We start from the raw sequence: 15,217 nt of genomic DNA, 5'->3' as shown, positions 1-15,217 counted from the left end.
ATATAATGCAAGTCAGAAATTATTATGCTCATTAAATTTAAATCTAAATATACATATAAACTCTAAAATGGAAATTGGGACAACATATGCTTGTGCACTAATTTTGTATTTAAAATAAAAAACACTATTAAATATATTTGGTATTTTGTTTGAAAAACTTAAAGGATAACTAAGACCCGTCAAATTGGGTGTCTCTTGTTGAAAATTAAATTCATTTCAAAGTGTGAAAATAATGTGGTCAAAAGTAGTTGGAGCGAAGGTGTTCTCTTGCACAACAAGTGATATGCCAATTAATTTTATTTCTTTTCACATGCTAAGGTTTATGATAGCAGCTTCTTGGTATAAGTTGTTTATTATTATTATTATTATTATTATTATTATTATTATTAGTCTTTTTGAGTCATCAGTTTTCTAAAAGTCATAGTCCAAGATGAGATATCGGAAATTAAAATTAAAAAAAACACTTTCTTTGGGTGGTGTGTTTTTGACTTTTTTCCATGCGCGAAAATTAATATTATTTTTTTATACAAATGTAGATAAGTCCCATACAGGAAGGAACACACATATTTTTTAAATATATCATATACTTTAATTTTATAATTCCTAAATTATCATATACTTTTATTTTATATTGTGAAGAATTTAACTTTTGATCTCTGCTTGGGTATAGGGATCTGACATCATACCTATTATGTAGGTTGTTTATCTATCTGATTTACACAAGGTACAACACAAAGAATACAATACAGTACAAAAACTTGTACTATTCTTTATTTGATATTTAGTGGAAATCACAAAATATTTTGTATTGTTTTTTGTTTGATTTAAATAAATATTGGACTAAAAACTATAAAATTACTATAATACTCTTCAATTAATTAATAGTCACCACTTAATTTTTGTATAATTTGTAAAATTATTAGGCCATAATTATTTTTTTAAATTTCTAAAATACATTAATTAATAAATTTTTAAGAAATATATTTCTTTTATTTCTAAAATTTTTTATTAGATTATGGTCATGTTGTAATTTTTAATTTTAATTAGGGGCAAACTGTCTATTTGTTGTGTTGTATCACATTTAAAAAGTTATACCCTAGTTTTGATGGGACAATATTTTTTAACAACTTGTGATGTACTCTAATACTATTTATAAATCAAATAAAGGACAAAGAGTTAGTGATGTGATATCTCTCATTTTTTATCACTTATCAAATGCACTCTATGTCTTTGTTGAGGAGACGGATTCAAATCTCAATTAGCATTAAGCATGGGCGGAAAAAAGAGGGGGGCAGGGTGCGGCCGCCCCCCTTGTCGCCAGTGACTCCCCCTCCCTTTTCATGCTCTCTCTCTCTCTCCCTCTTTTGTTTTGTTTTTTTATTTTTAAAAATGCCTTTATCTTTTTTAGGGCTTTTTTATTTAAATTTATTATTATTTTTTTTTTACGAATTAGCTATCTCTCTTTATATATTTTTTTTTTCTTTTTTTTTGGTTTTGTTATTTTTATTTTTCTCCTTCTCTTTTAGTTTTATTTTTAATGTTTAAAATATCTCTATCTCTTCTTAGGATTTTTTATTTTTATTTTTAAAAAAAAATCAATTTTTTCAACAAATTAATACCTACAGTTTAAAACATAATAATTTAAAAAAACATTTATAAAAAATATTATTTGATATGTTGATAATTTATAAACACTTTATATATAGTATATTTTTTTAAATAAAATCTATGTTTTAGTTTTTATTTTTTACAAATTGGATTATATAACATATAAAATTATATAGTAGAGTTTTTGTAAAAATTTATTGTTTGATACATGATTTTTATAAACTAAACTATAAATTAGCATATGAACAAAATAAAAAATAAGAATAAAAATTTTATTGGTTAATTTTTTTTTTCAGTTCACCCTCCTACTTTATAATTTCTGGCTCCGCCACTGGTACCAAGATGAGAGCACAAATATTATTGGGTTTATACATGCACTCCACGCTGTTCACCTCCCTAACAAGCAATTTTTTAACATTTGTATTATTATTATTATTATTATTATTATTATTATTATTATTGTTTTTGTTGTTGGTGGTGGTGTTGTCGTGAAAGAAATTAAGGTCAAAAATAAGTAAAACATCACCAACCGAGTTGTTGAAAAGAACACACGAGAAAATTGGTTGGAAATATTAGATTGCTCCCCAATTACAAAGAACACATGCATGAATTGGTTATTGGGTACAACTTGGAAGGCGGGGAAGCATGAAGGCAGGTGGGGGACCATATAATTAATATTATTGAACTACTAATTTTAGCACATTTTTTTTTCTTCTTTAATTATATGTAGGTTATATATTTATTTAATTATTTATTTTTGAGTTTTGACCGTTAAGTATATGTTTGAATTTTTTTATCTCAAAATTATTAAAAAAAACCTAACAAATATTGTTGAAGAAAAATAGAATTGTAAAAGCAAAATGATATTTGTCGGTGTTCATGTGAACCAAAATAAATTTTTTGCCAAGAAATTTCTCAAAAAATTATTTTCAGGATATGTTGGTCTAAAATTGCTCTACAATAAGATTATTTAAAAAAAAAACCTAATAAATATTGTTGAAGAAAAATAGAATTGTAAAAGCAAAATGATATTTGTTGGTGTTCATGTGAACCAAAATAAATATTTGGCCAAGAAATTTCTCAAAAAATTATTTTCAGGATATGTTTGTCTAAAATTGCTCTACAATAAGAATATTTTAAAAAAAAACCTTACAAATATTGTTGAAGAAAAATAGAATTATAAAAGCAAAATGATATTTGTTGGTGTTCATGTGAACCAAAATAAATATTTGGCCAAGAAATTTCTCAAAAAATTATTTTCAGGATATGTTGGTCCAAAAATGCTTTACAATAAATTGTAAAAGCAACCTAATGTTTATTGGTGTTCATGTGTGACCGAAATAAATAGTTGAACATAATATTTTTTTTAATAAATTATTTTTCAATATGTCGGTAGACAATAATTTGTTGGTTTAGAATATATATATATATATATATATATTCAATGAATTTAAGTGTGGGGGAAAAATATATGTATATAATAAATTGATTCAATCATTTAGTACGGTAGCATCCCTAACCACTAAAACCTATATAATATATAAAAAAAAAATTGTATGTGTAGTGTGTACATGAATGCAATTTTTTTAATATATATATAAATAATATTTTTTAAAATTAATAAAATATGAAGAAATTGCAATAAGACCGAAAATATAAAATGTTGTAGGGAGGATGAAGGATACAGAAAACTGGAGAACATAGAGAGAGAGAGAGGAAATAGATACATAGATCAACAAGTCACCAATGACATCCTTGTAAGAAAAAGCCGGGGTAAAAATGCTTAATGGAGTGCTACCCTGAGTTCTGGATGGAACTTTCTTTATTGGTACTATTTACTCTCGTTGTCTTAGTACATACTATAAACTCTAGACAGTATCAAATAATTATAATGGAATCCTTTAACTTTGCACTTTTTTTTCTTCGGAACTTCAGTAGGGTTACTACAATTTTTTTTTTCTTAGCTGATAGGGTTAGTAGTGCTAAATACCTTGCTCCTTTGTGACCGCAAAAAGTTTGGGAGGAGATATATTATTTTGGAATTTTTATGAGGGGTATAAAAGTAAAAAAACAGAATTGATTTCAATAGGATGGGATTCTGTTGGCTTTTCATCAGTCCACCTCTTATCCGTATATGTCTTTTTTTTTTATCCTAAACAAAGGAAAAGAAAAGATATTACATATTCGGATGGATAAGCCATAGAGATAAATATTAATTGGTATTAAATAAGTTAAATTTGAGTCAAATTAGTTGGAGATAGATATTTTCCTAGTTAAAAATCATGAGTTAGTCCATTAATAACTATCCGTATTTATGATTGAGAGATTTTGAGTTCAAACATATCAGATAACAATTTATTTTTAAGAGTTTTGTGTAAAAAATACCTTTTGTTCTTCCCTTAAAAGTTGCATGACAGGATTGATCAAGCCATCATAATTAATGCTTTGTTGATTGTCGACTTTATTAAATATATATATATCCTAGTCCTGATTGTGCTCACGTAGATGACATTTATAAAACAAATATTAAATTAAAGTTATTTTTTAAAAAAATAATGATTTTCAATAATAATATTTTTTTAATAAATAAAATATAATTTATTAACACAAAAAATATGTAAAAAACAAAACAAACAAAAACGGGAGAACAAAATCAATAACAGTTTGTTTTCTTTTGTATTGATTGCTCCATTTTTAATGGACTATGTTTTTCGCTTGTTTCCACTTTGGTTGTGCAGTCGTTTCAGGTCTTGGTGAGATGCGTTGCTGTTGGTACTGTTTGTTGTAATCTTGGCATGTAATTGCTTTGACTTTCTAATAAACATGGTTCATCTACTTTGTCAATCTTAGTGAATTTATTTAATTAATTTTTTTTAAATTATTTAATTAATTATATGTTTTTATTGTGGTTTTTGTAAGAGAGAATTCGAATATGCTCTGATGACTTAATTATTTGAACTTACATATTCCATAGTGCACATGAGATTTTCATTAAATTCTTAATTCCATATCTTTCTATATCCAGATCTGACCTTTTATATTATTATTATTATTATTATTATTATTATTATTATTATTATTAGGTATAAGATTTATTGAATCAATGATAACTTGCATGGACATAAATGATAAAATGTGGACATGAATCATATTCTTGGAAAAAGAGATATGAAGATGAAGCCAAGTCTTTTTCAGGTCTCCATCCTCAAAAAGAATTAAAGACAATTGATAAGCTCAGCTTGCATTATTATTGAGCCCAAAGTGACACAGAACATGGCCTTCAACTCTCCACGCCGTCAACAAAACATACAACACTCAACACCAAACCTGTGATATTTAAGATGGATGATCTCCGTAACTGTTTTTAAATATCATTAATATATTTTTTTATAACTTGATATTTTTAATTTTATTTTGATATTATCTTCATGAATCATATGAGGATCATGCATAAATTTTAATATGAACACAAATATTTTATGTAAAAAAAATTTATATCAATAGACTAAAAAATTATTAATTGTGATTTTCTCATATTCTTAATTTTATCAGATTAATTTTTTTTATTTTTCTTACTATTTTTATATTTAATTTTTTACCTTGTCTCATTTTTATATGATGTAATTAATGGTAATATATATATATATATATATATATATATATATATATATAAAAAACCGACTTGGAGGTCCAAACGGGAAGGGCCTTGACGAACTGAATCACTACTTTTTTTTTTTTGAATAAATAATCACTACTCTTTCATTATAGTTTTATCTCTTCTACTACTGCCGTAATGGAGAAGTAAAGGTGTTATTTAAGGGTAGACAGTGTTACATAATGGCCTTTAAACTTTTATAATGTATACAAAATGGAGCACCATTGTGTGGCTTTGACTGTAATGGGCCTCTTCCCACCCACCTCAAAAGTTTATCTTTTCTTTTTTTTTTCCCCCAAATGTTAACTTGTGATTAATTTTCTCCATTCATACAAAAAGATAAACAAGAAAAATAACTCACTTAGAAAAAAAGGATGTTGACTTGAATTATATATATATATATATATAAACAGTATGAATTTTTCTACAAAATATTTGAGTAGAAAAGTAAAGGAAAAAAATTGTGAAAGAATAACTAATTTAGAGATCTAAATAAGATCCATAGTTGGTGGAACTAATTGCCAATTCCTGGACTGGGGACTGAACCAAGCATCCGCTCACTGCCGGTGGCTTTCTCCGACGCCGGTGGCCGCACACCGAGTGTAACCATTCCATCAAGTTCACTGATAATCAAACCAGCATCCATTGAGAAAAGCTTCTTATCATCTTGTTTTTCCTCAAGCAGCTTCCTAGCTTGCAGAGAGGTTGAAAGGAAGAGAAGAACAATGAAAGGAACCATTGATGATCTCTTGCTAATGCAGGCCATTGGTACATGGTCTTGATGATCATTCTATTGATATATATAGAGAAAGAGAGATGGAGAAATTAAAGAGATACGTTCAAATTTGAGTCATTAAAATGCTCATTTAATTTGGTCAAGGTTTGGTAAGATTGTGTTCTGACTTCTCCAAAAGCCATTTCCAAGGTGAGATGAATTACAGGACAAGTGGAAAGTTCCAGGAAAGTGTTTCATTCCAAGTATGCCATGGCTGCGGTAGACTGAGAGATGGTTTTGAATTCAAACTTTCAGACATTGGAGATGAAGAAAGTGACATCACTTAATTTCATCATTATCAGAAAAAACAAAAATTATGACCAAAATACATAGTATGTAGCAGTACATGCATGAATTTTCAGTAAGGCCTGCTGCCGATAACATTGCCATGAGGATCGTAGTTGCAGATAATGAAGGTATCGCCGCTGTTGCATATGATCTTAACGCAGCCGACCCTCTGCGTCGTCCGCCACACCATCTGTGTGTAATGTGTGCAATCAGCGCCGGGGGAGCATGTGTTAGTACTATAGGTATAGTATGCCTGCTCGGCGGCCCAGGCGGCGATGGCGTCTGATATTGTCCATTGGTTTCCTTTGCCCCAGAAGAGGTTCTCGCCATAGTTACTTGTAGAGTGTATTAAGGCACAGTCACCTCTTCTCTGGTTTGCATATGACTTTGCGAATTTTACCAAATTGTTGCTCCATTGCAATGGAGGCAATCCTAGCTTTGCTCTCACAGTGTTCTGCGGGACGAGGAAGGCGGCAATGGTGTCTGCGGAGCTTAAAGCTCTTCGAGGAGCAGTAGCATTGGCTTCACTGAAGAGGAAGAAGACAGTAACCAATGAGACAAATATGAGGAATTTAGCCATTGCTACGAGGAATATTGTTCTTTCTTAGGAGTGAGGTTTTGTAGATATACACACACATTGACACATATATATATAATTCAGAAAGCCGTTGATGAAGGATTTTGCTGGTTACTGGCCATGTGATTGAAGTTCTAAAGTAAAGACTTTGGACATTCAATCAATCATAATTGTGTTCTCCAGCTAATCACATTGATCGTGAGGAGTAATGTTTGCATGTTTGGCTTCTTGAATCAAAACTGGCTGTAATGTTTCACATATCAAACATTGGTTTTTGGTGATTGCTATTGGGCCACTAAATGACATTCAGTGGGGTCCCTGTGTTTGTGTACAGATGGAGAGATACTTATGCTATGATTATTGAGTTTATGGTTTAGACTTTCCAGTGAACAAGAGTGCGTTGATTTGGGTCCCTAATGGAAGTACACATGATCCCATGTGGTTTAATTGTTCATTTTTCAATATTTCATACACCAAATTTATAGCTGGTCTAATGGTGGCACTTAAACATGAAAGTGAAAATGAGAATCAAGTTAAGTAGCAAGATTTTTAGTCGTGGAGAATAAAGGACAGAACATTCACCCACATGCAGTGTGCTTGACCAAGGGTTAATAAAAACTAAAGCAGAATGATTGCCCAGAGTCTAATTAATTTATGGCTTCTCACAATCAATAACAGATGCAGAGGCAGGCTATGTTGAATGAGATGCATTTTGATTGTCTAACAGAAACGCTGTATATATATATATAACAACAAATATACATGGAAAAGATTAAACAATAAAATTTGACAGAAATATAGAAGTATAGCAAGAAATGCTAGCAAAGATATGAAATTTCTTGACATACAAGGGGAAAGGGGATTTACCTTCATGTTCTCTCTACTGAAGAGAGATGCCCCATTTGTTCTGTGAGATGTTCAACATTCCTTTCTCTGCACCACACTGTCTTCTCTATCATCTTTTCAGTGCTTATTTTATCATCTGCATCTTTTGAGGCCGATGAACCAGGAGATTCTGAAAGGAATTGCTCCCAGAATACATCATTTACACTGGTTGGCAAGGTGGCAATGGCAGTCCCTGTCACATGATTTGCTGATAACTTGGTTTCGTCAACAATATTTCCTACATGATTCACAGACTGTCCCAAACTAAGAGGAAGAGGCAATTCAGAAGGTAAAAGCCTCATATTGGTATTCACATTAGCCTCATCTGATAATGCACAAGGTTGGCTTAGTATTCTATCATCATTCTGTAAGTCCTCACCAGATGCCTCACTAACGTTGCTGAAAAAGGCCTCCAATGAACTTATCGATGACTCAACATTATCAAACAATTCTGTGTCAAGAATCTGCATAGATCCAATATCTCTCTGATCCATTCTCACGGTCTGGAACGAAATGATCTGCTTTTCTTCAATCTTGTCATCCTCAAACAAGTAATCAATTCTTGGCAATCTTCTCTTCTTGTGATGAAGATTAGACTGGTAAAAAAGATCTGGAACAAAACCAGGTGTCTGTACAACTTTAGCCAAAAATGCAATGATATCTTTCTGCCGCTGCTCAAGTATCAGCAGTCTCTCCTCAAGAACTTGAATTATGCTCTCCAATCCTTGCTGCTGCATTGTATGCTTCTGAAGCTCAAATAAGAGGATATCTTTATCATGTTTCAGTCTATCAATCTCCTCCTCAAGCTCATGTTTTTCATCTTCGGCTAAAGGCGCTGATGTGTTGTGGTGCAGAGAGTGACTGTGAATTGGCTTCCGCCGGTGAATATTCCTCAACAAGTGCCTCTGCCCTCTAACAAACTCCTCGTTCGCAAATTCCCATCGATCTGGATCAATTTTATGGAAACCCTGATACCAAAGCAAACAATACAACTTCATTCCAATTGAAACACAACAGAAAATGCTACACAAAAGTTTCTAATTCCACAATCTTATTCAAACATAGTTCTTTCATAAAACAGAGAAAAAACGATCACTACAAAATGGTGCAAAAGTATGAACTCTCTCATACAATTCAAGTTCCCAATTAATTCACAGAGAAATTCACAAGAACACATATCAGCATCCTCATCATCAGCAATCTCCAAACCATCAAAAACAAAGTAAACAAACCATTGAGTAGCCAATGATAAATTCAACAAAAAAAAAAAAACATTTTTTTTTCTTGCCCTACTTCACTGTCATCCAGAGACGAACAAATCAACAAAAAAATATACAATTGACTGAAAAAATTCCATATAAACAAAGAATTCAGACTAAAATCTAGATACTTTTTCTGTTTTTTTCAAAGAAAAAAAGAGAAACAGATTGAAATCACTCACATAAGTATTGAGCTGGCGTACAAAGCTGGAGAAATTGTTATGCTTGAAGTACTTGGGGAGAAGGTCACGCGAAAACTCCGCCAACTTCCAGACAACGAAGCTAATGTTCGATGAACTCCACGAGACGATGGTGTTCGTCGCCGGATCATCGACCATTTGATACGTCTTCATGAGGAACGGCGCAGGCGAACTCGAGCTGGAGGTGGGGGAGCTCGAAGCTCCATGAGATACGGCCATCTTCTCTATGCTCCTCTGGATCAACCTCAAACCCTAGACCTTCTTCTTCTTCTTCTTCTTCTTCTTGTTCGATGAACTGCATACAAAGCAAAGCGCGGCCTCTTTTGTTTTGTTTTTATTTTTTTATATATATTTTTTTTTAATATTTTTTTGGCTGCAGAGATGAGATATCATGGATCTTCTAGAAGATTGGAGGCGTCAGAGACTCAGAGGGACGAGTGCTTATTAATCTTTGGTTTGACTTTGACTTTGACTTTGACTTTGATTTTTGCACTATGAGATTAATATTTGTGTATTAATTGATGGGTGTTTGATAGCTCACCACTTACTTTGTTTATGGATCTAAATTGCTTGATGGAATGAGATTGAATCTTGGAATTGGGTTTTTAGAGTCTTTTTTAAACTATAAGAAAATGTGTTCAATATGAAAATTTATTATTATTTTCCAGATTTTTTTAAATCTCATGTAAGTTTCTTAGAAGGTCTTCTAATGAGTTATTATTGAGGGTTTTATAATATGGTATATCTCTCAGCAAAAGTTTTTTTTTTTTTTCTTTTTATGTAAAATTTTTTATTTGAATAACCTGAGTTTTTGTTACTTTAAACTGACCTCTTTGTTTTTTTTTTTTAATGTAATTTTATTTTAAATAATAATTATGATTTATCTATTATTAAAAAAAAATTAATATCTATGAATCAATAATTATGAAAACATATATTTTTGTTATCCTAAACCTAAGAAGAATCCTTCTTAATAATTGTATAGTACTATTTAAAATTTAAATTAATTTGTTTTTATGGATTAGAAGCATGCAAAAAAATCTGAGTTCTTTGGATATATCCTAAAGCTGAAATGGGTGGCATACTTTATGGAGGCTTCATGCATCTCCCCAAAATCAAGATATTCCTGTGGAGAATCTTGCATGGTCGTACTCCAGCATTTAGCTTCTACTATAATCTTAAGATTGACCCTTTCAAACTTTATCCTTTTTGTAAGCCAACAACCTGCGAGTTTATTGGTACACGGGTCACCGATAGAGCTTTTATTGAGTGGTGAGAGTTCGATTCTCGACTAAAGGCATATTTCTGAGAGTTGTAAATAGTGATTATGTACAAGTGGTTCCAGAGCCCACGTGAGCGGCTCGTCCCCCACTTGTTCCAGCGAGTTTGTCTGCGCGTTCACCGGGTGCTTTAGTGGGTTCGCCTTGCTCCTCTTCCAAAAACTTTATCCTTTTTGTAACCTGGTGGAAAAACAATTGACCATGTCATTTGAAGATGTTTAAAGATCAGAGCTTGCTGGTCCCTAGTGGCTTCTCATGCCAATGTTTGGCTTAATTTTGAAGATGAATTTTCTGAGAGGAATTGGCTCACCAAAGACTAGCAAACTTGGACAGGGGATAGAGGTTTCAAAACCCTTATTGCTACTTGTGCCTGGCTAATTTGGAAAGCTTGGTGCAATGTGGTCTTTAATTCAAAGAATATGAATTGTTTTCTTATCTTCCAACAAGGACTCAGAATTATGGAGGACTCTGAGAATGAAGATCGTCTGGTGAGCAGGGAGTTGCACAACCAGTCTTTCATTTCTAATTCTATCTCCCTAATCACTGATTCCTCTTGGATTGATTGTAGGTCTCCAAGTGGTTAGGTTTTGTTATTGTTTCTAATAATGCTCATATTATTTTGGCAGGAGCTGCTACAATCATAATGGACTCATGTACTGCTACAGAGTTGGAAGTTATTCGGGTGGGGCTGTAGTTCTGTCTTATGAATGATTTGAAGCCATATTCTATCCTTTTGTGATTGTTTGTTAGCCATTCAGTTGGTTCAATATCAAGAGCATTGCATTTCCTGCATAATAGAGGATCTGATTCCTGACGTTAATGAGATGATTGATCTAATTCCTGGAGTTGAACTTCTATACATTCCCATAGAGTTTAATTGCCTTGTCGACAAGCCTAATGCTCATGGTAGAGTGAGTCATGGGTTGTCCCTGTTTCATAGAGATCTTGATCTTCCTAATTGGTTGGGAGGAGCCGCTTTAGAGTTTGCTCTATCTTTCTAGTTTGTTGTTTTGTGTCAGTTTTTTCTTTTCTGTAGCTGTTGTGTGCAGTCCCCACTTTGTAAAAACACATTCCTTATGCTCAAATCCACTTCATCCCTCATTTAAATTAAAAATTAAAACAATAATAATAATAATAATAATATTTAAAATTAAAAGACTAAAATCAGCAATTTTTTTGAAAAAAAAAAGGATAAACCTCAAATTTATTAGAAAGAAATTGAAGCACATGATATTGTTTCCACCGGAAGTAAAAACACAAACACAAGCGAAGTACAATAAAGAAAAAGCACATAGTCCAAGAGATATAAGAATGCTAGTGGAAAACAAACAGATAATCCGGACCTCAAGAAAGCCCTCTTACCAGGGTAATCAAGTAGACACTGAATCAAGCACATGTCACAAGGATCTGGAACCTACACGTCAAGGTCTTTATCATCTCACATGGAAGACCCTGAGAATTGGATGCTTCTCTTAACCGATGTTGCTGGTTGCTCCAGTTTCTGTCTTTTACTGCAAGAGTTGCAAAAACCCAAAAGAGGAACATATGACTAATTTTTAAAATAATGGAAGCAAGTGGAATTAAATTGAAATTAAACATGCAATCGTTTCTAACAAGCCAAATATGCCACGTGATTGCTTTGGCTAAAAGAGTCTAAGCTAATATATTAATAGATGAAACGTTATGAGACCAGTTTTCCTCACAAATTCGCCAAAGAAAGCGGGATTTGGGTATGTCTAAAGGTCTTTGCAAAGCTAATCTATCAGCAAGTGAAATCAACATTTCATATTATCAAACTCACATTTTATCAATTTAAAAAAAAAAAAAATTAATATTTAGCTATAATTCATTAATTTGACAACCAGTTATGGACTTCAATGTAAAAAGCCCCTTAAAAGCCCATCTTTTGGGGCCCATTTGGACCTTCTTGAATCCATCGCGCAAGAGGGAAATATATTAAACATAATAAGGCTTCGAAAAAGGGGAACAATGGTGCTCGCTCGCATCCTTCGCTCCAGAACCCTTCGAAACCCCATTCTAAACCCTAACCCTAGCTTCTGCTTTTCATCCCTTCAACCTCCGAAGCCCCAAACCCTCTCCTCGATCTTCGCCACTCCCTCGCCGAGCAAGAAATCCGCGAATCCCACAGCTGCCAATGCCGAGCAGAAAAACAAGAAGAAGAAGACGAAGAGTAGTGGAGTATCCCCGCCCTCCAATCCTTTGCTTGTTTCTAGGGTTATGGCGGTGAAGGGCTTTCCTAAAGATATCCCCACCGAGATGCTTTTGCTTGTGAAGCGGTTCCATGACGAGGGGCTCTTACAGAACGCGAATTTCATGGCGGACGATGGCGAATTTGATCCTCTGAAGATCCCGCGTAACTGTAATTCTCGAAATTTCTTGAAGGTCGCTGCGGAGAAGTTTGGCCTGGCTCATCAGGAAATCGCAAAGTGGGTGAAAACTGCAATTTTTTTTTTCTTCATTCTCTTGTATTGATTTGCTCGTTGTTATTTAGTATTAATTTGTTTTGTTTCCTATTGAAGTTCATTGCTTTTGATTGATATCTTGCATTAAATGATTCATTAGTATTAGAATTATCACTCCAGGATGACATATCTATTTCCTTGATCTGTGACTTGCTTAATTCGAGCTTTCCCTAGTGATGAAGAAAAAAAAAAAATTTGTCAGGCTTTTGACATTTCTTACGTTTAGAGGAAAAGCTCTGTTATTACAGATTCATTGCATCCTTTTTGAAATTCTTTGATCTTCTTCCCTTGCACAGGTGGCTGTCTGGTAGTGATCTAAAGAAAGTTGCCATATTTGGTTGCCCATCTGTTGATAGAGGAACTGTTTTTGCAGCTAAAAGAATGCGTTCCTTTTTCAGCATTCAGGAAGATGTTGTGAGTTGCTTTATGTTCTATTCATGTTCCATTATTAGTGAGTATCTTATGCTTGGGCTCAAAGTAATATTTTGTTATTCTTTCAGACATGCCGAGCTTGTGTGCTTAAAAATGCCTGTCAGTTTGTAAATAAAAAGGTGGGTAGAGTGGAGAAAATTGTGCTGGCTGATGTGATGAGACTCCTTACAATGTATGCATTGGACTCCATTCCTCAACAGTTACAAGTTCCTGAGGATTTAAAGCTTTCTGCTGGGAAGTTGTTGAAAGATGTAGTCAACCTAAGTGACTGAAAGTGCAAAAGAAGCCTAGTATTTGAGGTATTATTTCACTTGCTTGGAAATTTATAACATCCACATTTTAATCTCAGCTCAGAAGCTATTGTACCAATTGGGACCTTAGAGATACCTTTTATGTGTAGAAGTGTTCATTTTTATTTCATTTTTATTTCGTTAATGACAACAAATTTTGCTTAAATGTGTATACGTGGGATTGTGTGTCTATGTCTTAGTCGTTGAAATTTAAATTTTGGTTGAGAATCAGCCAATAACTTTGCTTAATTTCCTAACTCTTCTTTTGGCGTGGAACTTCTGCAATCTTACATTTCTATGGTAATGATAAAAGTGCAAACAAGTTGTATTCCTTGTTCTTGAGAGAGATTCTGAGATGAGGGACTCAACTCTGTGATTACCTAGTTCTAGATTCATAATAGGTGAAAGAATTTTTTTTTTATGGTCCTATTTCAAATAAAGCATAAGAATTTGCATGGTGAAAACTATCGATAAGGTTATGAGGGTACAATTTTTTCAATTTTATTTCTGCCTAAGAAGTTGGTGTGTTTGGAGGCATTTCTTCATAAGCACATATATGCTTATGTGCTGTATGATGCAAGAGATTTATTTATTGTGTGTAGTGTGGTGAATGCACACATAAGTCAAATGTTAAATGGATATTGTGTAAATTACACTGTGCACAGGCGTGTTAGGTTGCCGCCCATTGCTATTTCCGGATTAGTTTGATGTGTGAGCTACCACCAAATCCCTAAACATCAGGATTGAATTTTGGGCAACTCGTCCAACCTGACATCATCAAGTTTTGTTGACTACCTTGGATCAATTAAGGGTGCTGAGCTATGAAAGTTTCAGCCTTGTTCTGATGATTATCACTATTGTCATCGCTTTAAAAGACACCCATGTAATGCATCCTCTGGATGTCAATGATTAAATTCTGCCCTATTGCCTTCTTGATTTGACAACCTCACTTAGAAACTTAAAAAGGCCATGATGTGTGGATAGTGGCTATTTGATTCAATGCATGTGCAGAGCAGAGTGTATAATGATATGTTCTAAGGAGAATTTTCTTATCACTTGCACTTTGAGAAGCAGTTTAATGGCCATAATTGGAGTTGTGGCATTGTGGAGAAGCCAATAATAATTTTTTATTGTTAACAACAGTTCGTGCCACTTGGAACTTATGAAAATGTTCTAGTTTGTGCAATCATCATTTTTATCTTGTTGCAGCCTGGCTTGTTCAGGCCTTCAAATATGCTATATGCATTTCTTGCTATCTTCCATTCATGTTGAATCATGACATCATTGTGCAAAATTTGCTAACCATTTCTCCCCTTTTGTTTTCAATTAAAGGTTCTTTGTTTTCAGCTGAGATGATGATGTTTACATAAAGATGAACATCTACAGTAACACTCATCTTTGTGTCTTGAGGCTCATTTCCTTTACAGCAATCACAAAGTTCATCAGTCATCACTATGTTCCAGCATGTTAATCATTGTTCAATCA

General features: G+C 33.0%; 3 protein-coding genes across 3 annotated transcripts; 1 reads left to right on the top strand and 2 right to left on the bottom strand.

Moving 5' to 3' along the window:
* Positions 1–6,147: 6,147 nt before the first annotated feature.
* LOC120251061 (pathogenesis-related protein PR-1-like) lies at positions 6,148–7,625 on the bottom strand. The gene has a single exon (XM_039259603.1). The coding sequence runs from the start codon at positions 6,904–6,906 to the stop codon at positions 6,397–6,399; it is 510 nt and encodes a 169-aa protein (XP_039115537.1). The 5' UTR covers positions 6,907–7,625; the 3' UTR covers positions 6,148–6,396.
* On the bottom strand, positions 6,722–9,602 carry LOC120251060 (heat stress transcription factor A-4d-like). The gene is made up of 3 exons (XM_039259602.1): positions 9,230–9,602; positions 7,771–8,756; positions 6,722–6,853 (listed from the first exon to the last, which is right to left on the bottom strand). Exons 1-2 carry the CDS (start codon positions 9,464–9,466, stop codon positions 7,773–7,775), a joined length of 1,221 nt encoding a protein of 406 aa, XP_039115536.1. The 5' UTR covers positions 9,467–9,602; the 3' UTR covers positions 6,722–6,853; positions 7,771–7,772.
* A 2,907-nt stretch (positions 9,603–12,509) lies between these two features.
* LOC120251164 lies at positions 12,510–13,981 on the top strand. The gene is made up of 3 exons (XM_039259702.1): positions 12,510–12,974; positions 13,307–13,424; positions 13,511–13,981. The coding sequence occupies exons 1-3, from the start codon at positions 12,517–12,519 to the stop codon at positions 13,712–13,714; spliced, it is 780 nt and encodes a 259-aa protein (XP_039115636.1). The 5' UTR covers positions 12,510–12,516; the 3' UTR covers positions 13,715–13,981.
* The last annotated feature ends 1,236 nt before the right edge of the window (positions 13,982–15,217 follow it).

This window comes from Dioscorea cayenensis, chromosome 20 (genome assembly GCF_009730915.1).
Source record: "Dioscorea cayenensis subsp. rotundata cultivar TDr96_F1 chromosome 20, TDr96_F1_v2_PseudoChromosome.rev07_lg8_w22 25.fasta, whole genome shotgun sequence".
Lineage (NCBI taxonomy): Eukaryota > Viridiplantae > Streptophyta > Magnoliopsida > Dioscoreales > Dioscoreaceae > Dioscorea > Dioscorea cayenensis.
The sequence above is the reverse complement of the archived record's forward strand: the minus strand, read 5'-3'. Positions and strand labels throughout refer to the sequence as shown.

What these genes read in the sequence shown, in the direction of transcription:
- LOC120251061 (XM_039259603.1), bottom strand. Translation starts at nt 6,906, where the DNA reads ATGGCTAAATTCCTCATATTTGTCTCATTGGTTACTGTCTTCTTCCTC.
- LOC120251060 (XM_039259602.1), bottom strand. Translation starts at nt 9,466, where the DNA reads ATGGCCGTATCTCATGGAGCTTCGAGCTCCCCCACCTCCAGCTCGAGT. An exon ending in TACGCCAGCTCAATACTTAT is followed by an intron (nt 8,757 to 9,229) that starts GTGAGTGATTTC and finishes CTTTGGTATCAG; the next exon opens with GGTTTCCATAAAATTGATCC.
- LOC120251164 (XM_039259702.1), top strand. Translation starts at nt 12,517, where the DNA reads ATGGTGCTCGCTCGCATCCTTCGCTCCAGAACCCTTCGAAACCCCATT. An exon ending in GCTCATCAGGAAATCGCAAA is followed by an intron (nt 12,975 to 13,306) that starts GTGGGTGAAAAC and finishes TCCCTTGCACAG; the next exon opens with GTGGCTGTCTGGTAGTGATC. An exon ending in TCAGCATTCAGGAAGATGTT is followed by an intron (nt 13,425 to 13,510) that starts GTGAGTTGCTTT and finishes TTATTCTTTCAG; the next exon opens with ACATGCCGAGCTTGTGTGCT.